Here is a 16,145-nt window from a genome sequence, read left to right on the forward strand (position 1 = left end):
TGACTTTATAATTAAAAATTACATGACCACACCCTGCATACTGGAAAATGTCCACTTCCCTAAAGTTCAAACAAAAAAATAAATAAGAGTGATTAGCAGACATCTAAAAGCAAGTCAAGGGGTAGACAAGTACAGGCAAGAATATTATTCTTTCACTCAAGTATATGCTTTAGAAAGTTAGTTCAGAGAAAAGCTAACAGTTCATATCAGCAAGTGGATTCTTTTTCTTAGGCAAAAGATTTAGCAATTCCTTCTGATCCTCACAACTGCCAGCAGTTTATTAATCTAAAGACAACACAACCTACATAACTTTTTTCACCCTAACTGATATCAGATCCTGCAAAGTGCAGGCAAAGGGTGCACATTGCCAATCACAACAGAGGCAAGTCCAAAGCCAACTCATCTTCTCTAGAACAGCGACAGAGAAAACATCTACAAGCAGACTTCCTTCGGCAAATTTCATGTATGTGTCACGGTAACTCAGAAGCTGATATGACACCTATTCTGAAAGCAACAACTATTTGTAAACTCACAGACCATAATTAACTATCTGAAGACTCAAGGTACACAACAAATGCAAAGCCAAATGCTAATGGCTTTTTTACATCATGATTCCTTTTATAAATTCAAAACACGTTAAGTTTCTAAACTATGTAGGTCATTATGACCAGAAGAGAACAGCCAGGCCTTTGGGAAAACAAACAGGGAGATACCCTACACTCTAGCAATTACGTCTGTGGAATCAGCAAAAGTTAGACAAGATGATTTTCTGGATAATCAAGAAAATATCACTATGACCATCAGCAAGCTATTATCTTTTCTTTATGCCCCAAATGCCTTTTTTTTTTTTTTAAATCTAAGGATAAAAATGTAGAATAATACCAACTTTAACCCTAGAAAAGAGTATCATCTCTAGTTTCCTATGACACACTCAGAACTAATGACAAAGTTGACAAAATTAAGTTTTTCCCATGGTAAAGAATTCTGTTCTTACCTCATAAGACCAGACACACTGCACCCCTGCGAACCTGCGGACACATCTTCCCACCTCCACGTCCTCATGGGTGGTGTACATTTCCCGGAGACACTTGCCAATGTGCGGCACCATTCTCCGAAGCACCTCCCGGCTCATGATCACGCCAGGCCCCCCCATGCAGAAGTTCTCACCAGGCTCCAGGGCCAGTTTTCCCATTTCTTCCGTGGTGCCCAGGCCTGTCTGCCCAAGGAAGAGGGGCTCGCTGCTATTCAAACTCCTCAGGAAATTCTCCAGACGATCTCCTTTGATGTACACATCATCATCTGCTCTCATAAACCATTCATACTTGTCTAAGTAGTGGTCATGCATGTACTTGAGCATCATGAAAGACTTCTTCTGGGGTGGGTAGGAGTCGTCCACACCCCGTAGTGGCACTACTGGAATTGGTACAGATGTGTCGGAACCCTCACTCGAGAAGAATTCAACTTTCCCAGGAATTGTCTTCGACCACGTTCTGCAATTAAAATAAGTATCAGTTAGAGAACAGTTTATTCCAAGCTGATTTTCAGGAATTCACGTATCTGCTCACTTTTTATCACCATGTTCAATGGGATGATAAAAGGCTACTTAGCCTGCTTGCTTCCTCTTAATGAAAGCTCCGGTTACTGGGTATTGCAAAGTCTAATTTTCAAAAAAACCCCAACAAAAAATGATGAGTGTTAAAACTGTTTAGTTATGGCTGAAAACCAAACTGCCAGGGCACCAAGGTCTAGGTATACAGATTAATTCTGTGATATTATCAACTCCCTACCTACAAACTTCTCAGTTCTGTAAAACAAAATACAAAAATCAGCTGGTTCACTCAAAAACTTTTCTTTGAACCAAGTGCCAAGTATGTACTAAGCTAAAGGGATGCAGTGGTAAACAAAAACATGGTCCCCATCTCATGGAGAGGACATCAGGAAAGACACTTATCAGAATAATGAGACAAATGAGAATAATGGGACTTAATTCATTACTATGAACTAAGAGAAGTTCTCCCAAAGGGCAGAGCACAGGACATTAGCTAGACCAACAGAACAGGGAGACTTCCCCTGAAACAGGGTAAACATCAAGGAATTCAGGGCACAAAAGGGCTGTTGTGAGGCGAGGAAGGAGGCTGATACAGTTTGGCTGTGTCCCCACCCAAATCTCCTCTTGAATTACACATCCCATGATTCCCACAGGTTGTGGGAGGGACCCAGTGGGAGATAAGTGAATCATGGGGGCAGTTTCCCCATATGTTCTCATGGTAGTGAATAAGTCTCATGAGATCTCATGGTTTTACAAGGAGTTTCCCTTTTGGCTTGGTTCTCATTCTCTCGTCTGCCACCATGTAAGACGTGCCTTTCACTTTCCACCATGATTGTGACGCCTCCTCAGCTACATAGAACTATGAGTCTATTAAACCTCTGCTTCTTTATAAATTACCTATTTTGGGTATGTCTTTATCAGCAGTGTGAGAATGGAGTAATACACAGGCAAATGTGCAGGGCCCGGCAGAGTGCACCAGAGATGCAGGCCTCTGTGTTGCAACGGCCACAGGAAGCCTCTTAAGGGAATGTGGCAGAAGACAAGATGAAGGCCCACACATTCTGAACTCCCAGGAAGAGAGAAGAGGGCCGAAGGAAGCCAGAACGGACACAGGAAGACCACTGAGTAAACCACTGCAGCAGCCCAGACCTGGGTTTAAGAGACAACAGCTGCCCACCAACAGAGCGAAGATGAGTGGTCAACTGCAAGGAAACCACGTAAAGGCTGCTGCTGCTGGGCAGCTAATTTAAGGCTATCATGTCACGCTTTTCCTCATACTTTCTTTTCACTGTGTATTAAGAGCTAAAGTTGTTTAGCTAAAATAATTCATTTATACAGACTACTTCCAAGAAAAACATCATGGAGAATAAAATAGTAAATTTAATCCTAAGATCAAAAGAGCATAGTTACCAGATGATGTTCTCTCAAATTTTATTTTACCTAACTGTCACAAGTCTATTTATTATAGCGAAAAATGACTTGAAGGATTAATGAAACCCACAGACATCTTTAAGGGAAAGTCTTAGGAGAGAAATATCTGAAAAGATGCACAGCAAACCTCTGGGAAGAAGTACACAAGGAGGGAAACTGGGAGGAGGTGGAATGCGTATGGACAAAGGCAACTTTCACTTTTTATTCTATGCATCTCTCTATCGAAGGACCACTGCGTAAGTATCGTATTACTTGTTTTTGAAAAAAAATTACTGTGATAAAATATACATAACGTAAAATGAATCATCGTAACCATTTCTAAATGTGAAGTTCAGCGGCACTCAGTGTTGTGCAGCCATCACCACCATCCATTTCCAGAACTTTTTCATCTTCTTAGAAACTGAGATTCTAAACATGATACTACTTTTGTAACTTTGAAAACAACTTACAATGAAGTACTTGGAAAACAAATGACTGGCTTTTCTCTTCCAAACCCAAATATGAAAAATAAAAACAACTTCAAATGTATCTCTTTCAAGTACAGGCAAAATTCAATGGAATTCAACTTTCCGCCAACACGCCTCTCAGAAAGTGCAAGGATGAAATATATGCCATTTTTCATCAAATTTAGGATGTTGATTGCAAGATGCAGCATTGTTTTATCTATCAACAACAAATTTTAAAAATACTGCCAATCATAATCCCATGATGCCAGTAACGATAAAATGCATCCTAATTTCTGAGATGTCAAAGTCACAGAGTGGACATAAAATGGTGGTGTTAGTGTTTTCTCTTCGTTAGTGGATTTAAAATGGACCCATATTCTTATGCCACTTAAAGAACTCATTAACAAAGAACAAAAAAACAAATTCAGCCCATACATTCATTCCCTGGTATTGAGAGATACTGTACTAGGTACTGCACTTCATTTTCACAAAGGATATGCTCCTGAAGAAAAAGGATAAAGATGTGGCAATTAATTTAAAGAAAAGCCAACCCCACCTATAAAGGGACAAGTCCTTTTGCAAATGAGACTGAACTGCAACCTGCACAGAATGTGACAAGCTACACAGTCTTCTGATGCAGTGACATCTGGAGGAGAGAGAACTTCTCAGAACTTCTTCAGCTTTGGGAAGTCAGCAAGGACCAAATTATACGGCAATGACCCCCCATTCCAATCAAGGAGCCCCTGATAATGCTCTCTTTATGGAGAAATGTTTTTCATTTGGCAGTCATAACAATTCTTTGAAGATGTAAATAATTTCAGTGCTTGGCACGTAATAGAGGTCAATAAATGTGTGGACTGAATACTGCCCACTGGTGTACAATAAGCGACTTAATGGTGCCACATGTGTTTCAAAAGATCAGAAATCATTTCTATCTTGTATCTTTGAGAAATTTTCAAGCTAGGAAGCCATGAAGATACTAAAACACCATGATGTTATTTGGGAGATGGGGTGGGTAAGAAATTCTTGCCTTCAAAGAACAACATACTAAGGAGGCAATCTACAGCATCATGGTCAAGAGCTGGCTCTGGAATCAGGCCATGGGGGTGAGAATCCCAGCTCCACTTTGGCTGAGTTACTCTGTGCCTCAGTTTCCTTATCTGTAAACTGGGGTTGCTGTGATAGTTAAATGAGTTCTCTGTAAAGTGCTTAGAAGCCTGCCTGGCACAAGATAAGTATGACTTACTATTAGTGAAGACAAGAGTTTGCAAATCCAATAAGGTAGTGAAAGAAAAGGAAGACAGGAAAGTGTGGGCTCCACATGGACTAGTCCGTCTCAGGGGTATATGGAGCAAAGGTAATGTGGAAAATGCTTCTTACATTTCTGGCTAAAAACCTGAGCCTCATGCTATGTATTGAAACCCTTTCTTACTATCAACTTTAGACAACGCTACAGGATAGAAGTCTAAGACTTTAAATTTCACATGTGTTTTTGCTTTAGAACACCAGAAACTTTCCTATTAGACTGAGGATGAAACTTCATCTTAGTTTGGCCCTGCTTCCCGTGTGCCCCACCAGACAGAATCCAGTGAAGGAGGCCCTGGTAGTACAACCAGCACGTATGCAATTAATGGCTCAACTATGACTTGAAATGGTGTAATTTGCCCAAGAAGAGAAACCAATTAATTTTAAAAACAGACAGTCTAACCTCAACCCTACAGTTTTATGGTAACTCCACCCAATTATTATCTGTTCCTTTTTAGGTAACCCAGGGGAAAAAAACCTCATGTTGTCCTTTTCTGTTCTAAATGACTGGTGGTTTGAGGGAAATCGCTCGATGTCAAGTCTCTGTAAACCCTCCAATCTTAAGAAATTATGATCTTTTCAATTAGGGTCCTTTAGCTTGCTCCACAAAGTGAACGAGGTCTGGAACATAAATCGTGATTCCTCACCATCCTGAGGAAGGAGGAAGGGATGCATTAATAATTTCAAAGAACTGAAGGAAATGCTGCTGAAGAAGCAAAGGCGCCACTCTTCTGCAATATCAACAGGTCCAGCTCCTTTATTTTCATAAGCAAACATCAGCTTTGCCATCAACACATTTGTTACCGGGAGCAAAGAACTCTCACTTAATTAAAACGACAAAACGTTTGCAGAGGCCTTGCCAGAAAGCTCATTTTCAATGAACTGACATCCAACTCTTGCTCAAGCCCAGATAAGACAGCTGAAATTTGAGAGTGCCAAGTGAATCTTCCATTGCTCTAGGTTTCTAAACGCTATTCCTATACTGAGTTAAGTCACAGTTAAGTAATTCAGCTGGACCAATAGCTAAGGAATGCCTTTGCTGGTTAGGACCTAACCCATTTATACCAGAGGTTGTAATTTTTTTGTGTGGAAAATCAGACCTTGGTGATGACCTTGAGCAGTAGGGTATAAATAACTCCTGCAAACTTAGCATTCCAATAATGGAACACCAGGCATAAATGGGTTAATACCATAGTCTCCATTTCTATTCAGTGTTGTCAAGAAAAACTACATAAAATATACTTCTATACAAAACTGAATCTATAGCATGACACTTGTCCTCGGTAAATATTCATAATATATGGGTAAGTTTAAAAAGCAGGCAACAGTATATACTTGTGATGTGGTTTACCAAGGGAACAAAAGTACATATACAAAAATAAAATAGTACAACTCCACCCCAAAGTATTCACTGTGGTTATCTTTGGATGGGAAAACCAGAAAGGATTTAATGATTTTTTTTTTTTTTTTTTTTTTTTTTTGAGACGGAGTCTCATCCTGTCACTCAGGTTGGAGTACAATGGGGCAATCTCGGCTCACTGCAACTTCCGCCTCCTGGGTTCAAATAATTCTCCTGCCTTAGCCTCCTGAGTAGCTGGGATTACAAGTGCCCACCACCACGCCCAGCAAATTTTTGTATGTTTAGTACAGACAGCGTTTCACTAAGTCAGGCTGGTCTCGAACTCCTGACCTCATGATATGACCACCCACCTCGGCCTCCCAAAGTGCTGGGATTACAGGCATGAGCCACCACACCCAGCCAATAGTCTTTTTTAAGTTTTCTACATTTTCTAAGTTTCTGCAACAGGTATATTTAGAGTTATAAAAAAAGTTTTAACTGGGCAAAAGCTTTGAAACTAACAAGCAACCAAAGAAATAAAAACGTGACAACAGAGAATTTTTACTTTTGTAATAAAAACTTTTTTTGAGACTGCGTCTTGCTGTGTTGCCAGGCTGGAATGCAGTGGCCTGATCTCGGTTCACAGCAACCTTCGCCTCCCAGGTTCAAGAGATTCTCCTGCCTCAGCCTCCTGAGTAGCTGGGACTACAGGCATGCACCACCACGCCCAGGTAATTTTTGTACTTTTAGTACAGACAGGGTTTCACCATGTTGGCCAGGATGGTCTCGATCTCTTGACCTCATGATCCACCCACCTCAGCCTCCCAAAGTGCTGGGATTACAGACGTGAGCCACTGCACCCAGCCACATTTTTTTATCCAACAGGAAAAACTGAAAGAAAAATGGAGTAAGACTGAGTAGTTTCTATTGCAATTTTTAAACTTTAATAGTTATCCTATTATTTACCATTAAAAAGGTGGAAAGATTTTCTGTGAGTTTCCCAAAATCACTATTACACGTGCTGTCTGATGGTTACACAGCAGTCAGTTTGAAAGTACTCATGATAAAAATCATCTCGGAAGTTAAAAAAGGGAGAATATGGGTTTTTCCCTTTGTAGAACTGATGGATAATAGGAATTACGTGTACATACAGTTGTTCCTTAGTATCCAAGGGGAAATTATCTTTGGACCCCAAAATCCACAGATGCTAAAGTTCCTGATATAAAATGGTGCGGTATTTGCTTAGACCTTCACATATCCTCCTATATACTTTAAATCATCTCTAGATTATTTATAATATCCAATACAATGTAAATGCTATGTAAATATTGTCTTTATTTGTATTATTATTATATTGTTGTTTTTTATTGTTTTCCCCCCCAAATCTTTTCGATCCATGGATGGTAGAATCCACAGATGTAGCAGATATGCAAGGCCAGCTGTATTTACATTCTTCCCCATTACAGAAGAGATTTAAGACATCTTAACCAAAATGTATACAGGATGAGAAAAATCAGCAAGAAAATGACGCCAATGAAAAATAAGAGTAGAAAACTCTAAGCAAGGAACAAAAGGCAAATTCTGGTTGGGGCTGCCCTGCCCAGAGGAAACCCTGAATCATCAGTGAGAGCACTCTCAGGAGTAACCACTCCAATTGCACTGCGCTCCTGTGCTGAGACCTATCCGCCATCATGCGCCCTGTGGATTTGCTAGTGGTGGGCCCAAATTCAGCTACAAACTTTCCAGCAGGCAGCCACGAGAAGTCACAAGATTGTGTCCTACTGTTCAGGGTTAAGTGTAAAAACTCTTTCAGATACCAATGCCTGAGGGAAACTTCTCCCTAGGTCAATGATGGAGAAAGCAGGTCAAACACGATACGTTTCCTTACAGGAAGCACAGTGTGATGGAGCAGCAGTCCAAGTTCATCCTCCCAAAAAAGTACATGGAGGGCTCTATGCTGCCAGTCAGAGCCATGCGCCTTGAGAAAAGGCAGAGGTCTTTCAAGGCTACCAAGTGATGCCACGGGCCTCTCTTCAGCTGAAAGGAATCCCCGCTGGCAGGATGCTGCCAATACTGCTCAGTCCCTCATCTGCATCTTCTGCCTTGGTCCCAAGAGCTCTGCAGCAAAGACATTCAGTTGCAGTTTCCCATTTCCGTATATGTGGTTTCCGGGTATGTGGTTTCCTCTTTCAAAACCTTTAACTGTCTCATCATGCACATCCTTATGACCTGCACAATCTCAAATTCGTTTTAAAAGGAGGTGGGAAAACACAACAGAGGTTGTGAATGGTGAGAAAATTATTTTAAAAGAAAAACCAAATTATACTGTACTGTCCATCCTAAAAAATAGACTTAAGGGGAAAGCAAGCATTAAAGAGCCTTTTTTCTTCTTAATTAAGCTGTTGGCAGGGTGGATTACAGGTCCCCACCTCAATAGTGGCCTGGGCACAAGTCCAGGGGGCATTCCAAGGTATTAAGAGCTAAGAGGACCGTGCCCTTTGAGCCCAGGTTCACAGCAAACAATGCGAACAGAGACCACAAATAGGCCATTTTTGAAACTAAGAATTAAAATTGGGAGTATAAATAACAGAAGGCAAATTCTGATCTCATGAGACATTTCCAAAGCTTGAAAGAGTTGCAGAGCTACTTTATATAATTTGCATATCGCTGCTGTACAGTTGAAAGTATAAATATGCAACCAATACTTAATAATCTGCATGAGCCAAAAATGAGTATTGTTTAACACAAACAATTAAAACACCCTGAACTTATTCTGGCCGACCACTTTGCAAATCATCATCTTCCTGGACTGAGGCACTAACCCTGTATGAAGCCCACCTAACAGTCACCAGCCACCCTGGCTCTACAGCCTCTACGGGCCAGCCCGTTGGGTTTTCCATCCCACACACACGACTCCCAGGTGATCCCCCACATCCCTTTTCCAGTCTCGTGGACACTGATAAGGCTGGGGAAACGGTCATCACGGGTAAGGAGAACAGCCTTCCACACACTTCAACCACTCTCAGACCCGCTCTCAGTGTGCATGGCCTGGCGACATGAAAACCTGGGCAGAACCTGCCGGTCAAGGACACCTTTGCAATCCCTGGGCTGGATTTAACTGAAGGCCAGAAAACTCGATTCCAACGTTAGCTTCTGAGGCCACATTCTGTGCCTGGATCCATGTGCTACTCTAAATCCTGCCCAATTATCTGCGGACATTACCATCGGAAACACACCGACAGCCAAGTTTAACAGTCAGCCTCTGTGCCTACAGTCCATCTACAAAACCACAACTGCAAGGGCCTCAACTACACTGTCAATAAACCTCAGGTGTTTGGTTTACAAACACCAACTTGACACCAAATCAGAGCAGACTGTACCTTATTTTTAATCATCCAGAAAATGTGTTTGTCTACAGAATAAATGCTGTAGCTATAAATGCTTCAGAAATGACACTGAATTCAGGTGAGAAGATGGACAGCTTTTACGCTTCTAAACTGTAATTAGGTTTTCTTGTTCACACAATTCCATCCTGAACCAGAAACCAAAAAGGCATCAACAACAGATGGAAGCACTGTATACTGAAGACACAAAAGCTGGGGCCCCTGCATTGAAAATGCTGCCACCAGATCCTCCCCAGTATCACCTGCAAGCGTGAAGTTACAGTCACAGAGGAAAACAGTCGTTATACTAACCAAGTAAATGTGTGCTAAAATAATCCTGTCCTGTCACTTCAGGATAGAATTAATGGTAACTGACTGAAACAAGAATGGCCTGCAGCCCTGTGCCTAGTGGACCTCCATGCCAACAGCCTAACATGCCCAAAACAGAATGCACAGTTCCTCTCAGTTCCTCTCAGAGCTGCATCTTTTGTGGTTTTACTGTAGCTTTATTACAAAATAACTGCTCACTGTAGAAAAACTAGAATATATAGAAAAGTGCTAAGAAGAATCTAAACAATCATCTGGCATCACAGTGAGTACATTCTTTTATGTTTCCTTTTCTAGGCTACACAAACATATGCTTTGTTTTACTTTAAACACAAAGGGCCTTGGACTGGCCATACTGTTTTACAGCTTACTTTCACTTAAGTATATTCTGAACCTCTCTTCATGTCAATAAAAATGTTTCAGTCACACCAGTTTTACTTGTTAGAGACGCAGACCACAGTATGGATGAATCAGTTAAGTCACTTTTGGTCCTTATCTCCTAAAGCAGGACGCCTAAGATATCTGACATTTCCACTTCATATGCACACCTTTAAAATTCCTTTGGAAAAAATTCTAGAACTCCTAGACCTCAGGAAAGCTGCATTTTAGAGTTTTTCATAAATACTACCCAAGCACCCCTCAACAGGTACCGGTCCTATCCAACTCTAGACACCCTCTGCAGCAGCAACACTGCTGGGCTCATCTTCCAAAACACACATCCCATCAGGCTACTGTCCTGCTGAAATGTCACCAACAGCTCTGGACACCAATCACACAAGGCCTAAATTCCTAAGCCTGGCGCACAGACCTTCCCTCCATGGCCCTGTCCACCAGTCTGCCACCCGCAGCTTACACCCAGCCCCAAGCAGCTGTCCTTTCTCATTGGTCCTTCACTAATTCCTGCCATTTCATGTTTCAGGAAACCTGTAGTTGTCTGCTTCAAAAACACTTCTTCATCTTCCAAGACTCAGGTAGGGGCAAAAAAAAAAAAATGTGGGAGTGTGGGCGAGACATTTCTTGATCCATTCAGACATCGAGTGTAAGCCTCTTTCTTCTGTTCTCCCACAGTGAGTTCAGGCACCTTGACCGTCCTCATCAACCAATACCGTCACTCATTTCCTTATGAGACTATGAACTCTGCAGAGACTGGGCCCAGTATTAGCAACCTACTTTCAATAAACAGCAGCTTAGTTAATGGACAGGGAAAAGTGAAGCTCCCGGTACAATGGAAACAGTCCTGTACAATCCTCCATTGACAACCATAGCTATCCCTCGAACATTCTGTTTGGGGGCATCAAGATCTTGAACCATGACATAAAAAACTACACTCATTTTCAGGGCCACATCGTTCACTAGTCTTCTACAGGAAATCCATAATCTGAAATGACTTGGTGCTCCAAAAGTTCACTTTGCATTTTATATGCAAAAGTCTTTTGTATAAATATTTGCCAAATTCAGTTCCATCTAAGAAAGTGAAGACTGCTCTGAAAAGCTTCAAGATAAACATGATTTATTAGCTCAAGAAATAAGGAAATGAATTCAGAATTATAAGGTAGGAGGATCTCATTAAGGTTGGTAAAAGTAACAGTCCACCTTCCTTTAAAGCATTAGGAAGAGATCACTAACTGATAACATTATCTTGAAATAAGATTAATGTATCTCAAGCTAATGCTTCTCAAACTTTCTTCCCACAGCCCCCTACAGACTGATGCTAATCTTTAATGGTGCCCTTGATCACTCCTGGGGCAAAGGGAAACCATCCACCTCTTTCTTCTGATCACATTAAAAAAAGAATAAAATCATTCCCTATCTTCAGCCCAGAGAGAGTAAGAACCAAAACAAATAAAAGGTGCTGGATTAGCTCAAGATTGTGGGCATAAAAATGGACAAACAAGCAAAATACGTGTGCCTCTTTCTTTTTATCAAAATGTTGATTAAAAAAATCTAACAGCATAAAAACTCGCTCAGCAAGAACAGGTAAGTGTAGCCAAGAAATGTCTGAAGCAGATGAATAACAAAGGGGAACTTGTCCACCGGATATTAAAATCTTATTCAACCTCCAATAATTTCACTGGGTGGTACTGGCACAAGAACAGACAAAGATCAATGGAACAAAACATGAAGTCCAGAAACATACCCAAGAATGCTGAGTATGATGAAGATGGCATTTCAAATCGGTAGGGAAATGAGAACTTTGTCAACAGTATGTGGTGCTGCGACCACATACTATTTGGGGAAAAAATAAAGTTGAGATGATTTCTATCCTTTCTAGAATTAGGAAAGACATGTTACCTTTAAAAATCTCTCCAGGGCAGTAACTGTGAACCTGGGATAGGGGAACCTAAAATCAGAAAGGGAACAACATAGACTGAACTACATAAACATTAACCTCCCATATATCACAGAACATAACTAAGAAGAACATTTTTAAATATGGGAAAAAATACGAATTGCAGCTAGTAATGCAAGACACAAGAAACCCAGAGGTCCAGACAAGCTGTCCTTAATTCACATAATAAATGACTTCAGAGGAATCACAGTACCATTTTAAAGTGAAATTACCTAGAACACAAATAATTTGCAGATGAATCAAAATAAATTATTTTATGTTTATTTATAGAACCCCAGCTACCCACCTCCTTTCCTGCATAAACTCTCCAGTGGCTTTCTAATTCATTTGGAATGAAGCTTCACAAGACTGAACACTAGCAAGCCCCTTCCATTTCTTTTATTGGCCTTCTTGGTGTTCCTTTCCAAGCTGGTCCCTGCCTTGGGAGTTCCCAGCGCTTCCTTGACCTTGATGCTCATCAGTGATATTCACGCAACTGGCTCTTCATGATTAGACCTTAGCCCAAATGCCACTTCCTCTGCAGCCTTCCCTAATCACCTAACACAGAGAGGACACACCTGCCCTGTCCCAACCCTCTTCTGTTTTCTCTACAGCACCTAAGCAGAAACTCTCTTTTTATTGTCATTTCTCTGACCAAAGAACATGAGAGCAAGTCTCCGTGTACCATAGTGTCCCCCAGGACTGAGGGTCTAAGAACCACACGTACATGTGCTTTACAAAGAAATGGATCCTAAGTAATGAATCAGGATCACTCCTATGAACTTAACCGCTATGGTGTCACTCAGGGCCTCCAAAGGTCAGCCCTGGCTGGTCTCTCATCTGCTACACTTTTGAGTTTTATCTTGCCTGCTTTGAAAAATCTGTTTCTTGTCTCCTGTCAGCTGTCACTGCCCTACTATGTCTTCGTGGTCTCCATCCACCCCTCAAGCAGATGGCAGGTCTAGAAAGTAAAAATGTGTAATGACGGAGATGTTCTATCATCAAAGTGCAGTGCCTTTAGTGTGGACGGGCATTATCTCCTTGGATTTTCAAAATCCTTTCTGGATCTCAGACAGTTGTTGGAAAGAAGAGCTTGCTAACTACTAGTCCCTAGACCTAAATTCTGACATTGTCCATATTCTACACCACAGTACCATCTTACTGAAAGTGCTGGCATCTCCTTCATCCACAAGCCAAACAACAGCTGTTTTTTATTAAAAATAAACAAACCCCAAACTAGAGTTTTCTCTAAGATAAAGAATGAATTCACCTTTCAGGAGAAATGTAAAACTCAGCACATCCATTTCCTAACTAGAGTTCTATCTTGTGCTGCAAGAGTCAAGCTTGCTTTTATCCTGAACTGTGCATGGAATTTCCAATTTAAGGGCTCAGTGTGGACTTTTCGCCTGGGCTGCAGAGCACAGTAAAACTGTAATCATATGTTATAGCCTATAACCTCCATCCCAATTAAGGCCTTCCCCAAAAGTTCCTTAACTTTTAGCCTTAAGGCTAAAATCATCTTGTGCCATCTCCTGCCGTCAGTCTAAACAGAGGGTTGGCAGGTGAGAGGCAAAGGACCCTAACTGGCAAGGCAAGTCCACCTCCAGGCTCCAAGTACTCTGACTTCCTAAGATCTGAGAAACAAATGGAAATTTATGTGAGAAAGCTGTAGTGGCATGACATAGCACTTCCTGATAGGAGTCTTCCTTTCTCAGAAAGGCAGAGGTGTTACTAAGAAGAACACAGCCTAGGGGCAAACCGTTTCTGCTTTCCCCTAACTACCTGGAAAAAAAATAAACAATGAGATTAAATCTTCCCTTCAAAAAAAGATGAGGGAGGAGATGTGGAAAGGAGGTCAAAAGTAAGAGCCTCAAGCCCGAGATTGGGATATCATCTCCAAGTGTGAAATAGTAGTTCTAGTTTGCATTACATTTTCTGAGTATTGCTGGTGCATTAGGCCCCCCATGGATTTGAATATATTGATAGTGCCTTAGGCTCCCCGCTGATTTGAATATGATGATACTGTAACCATGAAAATGCATTTGTTCAGAGGGCAGGGGGGAGATAAAGGAGTCACATAATTGGAGAGAGATCCAAGATGGCTGACCACTAGCAGCTCGGGATAGTAGCTCCTAGTTAAAGTGCAGAGAACGAGAGGACGCCACACTTTCAGACGAATTTTTGTTGCTCACGGACCAGGAGATTCCCAGCGGAGGAGCCCCACAGGTCGCTAGCACGATTCTTGTGGCCGGCGCAGCAGTTCTTGGTGCAGAGTGAGCGGGACTGGGTCCCCTTTTGGCCGATTCCCGGGCAGAAAAGCACCATCAATCTTAACACCCCTGTTTCAGCCGGCGCAGTGGATTGCTCAGATTTCAGCGCTGGGAATCAACAAGTTCAACGTCCACTGAGAAACCTAATTTGAAAGTCGGAAATCACAAAGACGACAGGTGGATAAATTTACAATGATGGGAAGAAACCAGCGTAAAAAGGCTGAGAATACCCAAAATCAGAATGCCTCTCCCTCTACAGGTGATCACAGTTCCTCATCAGCAATGGAACAAGCCCTGATGGAGAACAAGTGTGTTCCATTAACAGCAGTAGGCTTCAGAAGGTGGATGATAAGAAACTTCTGTGAATTAAAAGAACTTGTTCTAACCCAATGCAAAGAAACTAAGAACTTTGAAAAAAAGGTTTGACGAAATGCTAACAAGAATAGACAATTTGGAGAGGAATATACGTGAATTAATGGAGCTGAAAAACACAACACGAGAACTTCGCGAAGAATGCACAAGTTTTAACAGTCAAATTGATCAAGCAGAAAAAAGGGTATCAGAGTTCGAAGACCAACTTAATGAAATAAAACGAGAAGTCAAGATTAGAGAAAAAAGGATAAAAAAGAATGAGCAAAGTCTCCAAGAAATACGGGACTATGTGAAAAGACCTAATCTACATTTGATAGGTGTACCTGAATGTGACGAAGAGAATGAATCCAAGTTGGAAAATACTCTTCGGGAGATTATTCAGGAAAACTTTCCCAACCTAGTAAGACAGGACAATATTCAACTCCAGGTAATACAGAGAACACCACAAAGGTATTCCTCAAGACCAACCCCAAGGCACATAATTGTCAGATTTATTAGGGTTGAAATGAAGGATAAAATACTAAGAGCAGCCAGAGAGAAAGGTCAGGTTACCCACAAAGGGAAGCCTATCAGACTTACAGCAGATCTCTCAGCAGAAACCCTACAAGCCAGAAAAGAGTGGGGGCCGATATTCAACATCCTTAAAGAAAAGAACTTTCAACCCAGAATTTCATATCCAGCCAAACTGAGCTTCAAAAGCGAAGGAAAAATAAAATCTTTTGCAAACAAGCAAGTACTTAGAGATTTTACCATCACCAGGCCTGCTTTGCAGAAGTTTCTAAAAGAAGCACTACACATATAAACGAACAACCAGTATCAGCCTTTCCAAAAATATATCCAGCTAGCATCAAATGGCAGTATTAAACTCATATATATTATTAACTGGATAAAAAGCCAAAACCCATCGGTACGCTGTATCCAGACCCATCTCACATGCAACGATACACAAAGACTCAAAGGGACAGAGGAAGATTTACCAACCAAACAGAGAGCAAACATAAATAAATAAATAAAAAGCAGGAGTTGCAATTCTCACCTCTGATAAAATAGACCTTAAAGCCACAAAGATCAAAAGAGGCAAAGAAGGACATTACATAATGGTAAAAGGATCAATGCAACAAGAAGAGCTGACGATCCTATATATACACGCACCCAATACAGGAGCACCCAGATACATAAGACAAGTTCTTAATGACTTATAAAGAGACTTAGCCTCCCACACAATAATAGTAGGAGACTGTAACATCACATTGTCAATATTAGACTGATCAACGAGATAGAAAATTAACAAGGATATCCAGGACTTGAATTCAGACCCGGAACAAGTAAACTTAATAAACATTTATAGAACTCTCCACTTCAAATACACAAAACATACATTCTTATCAGTACCA

General features: G+C 41.1%; 1 protein-coding gene across 1 annotated transcript in view; it reads right to left on the reverse strand.

The window, feature by feature from the left end:
- The window catches only part of CHSY1 (chondroitin sulfate synthase 1), a 73,401-nt gene that overhangs the window by 54,879 nt on the left and 2,377 nt on the right, over positions 1–16,145 (reverse strand). The window contains exon 2 of the mRNA XM_012463887.3: positions 995–1,490. Within this exon, the coding sequence (XP_012319310.2) occupies positions 995–1,490 (496 nt within the window). The remainder of the gene's footprint in view (positions 1–994; positions 1,491–16,145) is intronic.

The sequence above is a fragment of the Aotus nancymaae genome, unplaced genomic scaffold, assembly GCF_030222135.1.
Source record: "Aotus nancymaae isolate 86718 unplaced genomic scaffold, 86718_ANA_hifiasm-v0.15.2.pri h1tg000014l, whole genome shotgun sequence".
Lineage (NCBI taxonomy): Eukaryota > Metazoa > Chordata > Mammalia > Primates > Aotidae > Aotus > Aotus nancymaae.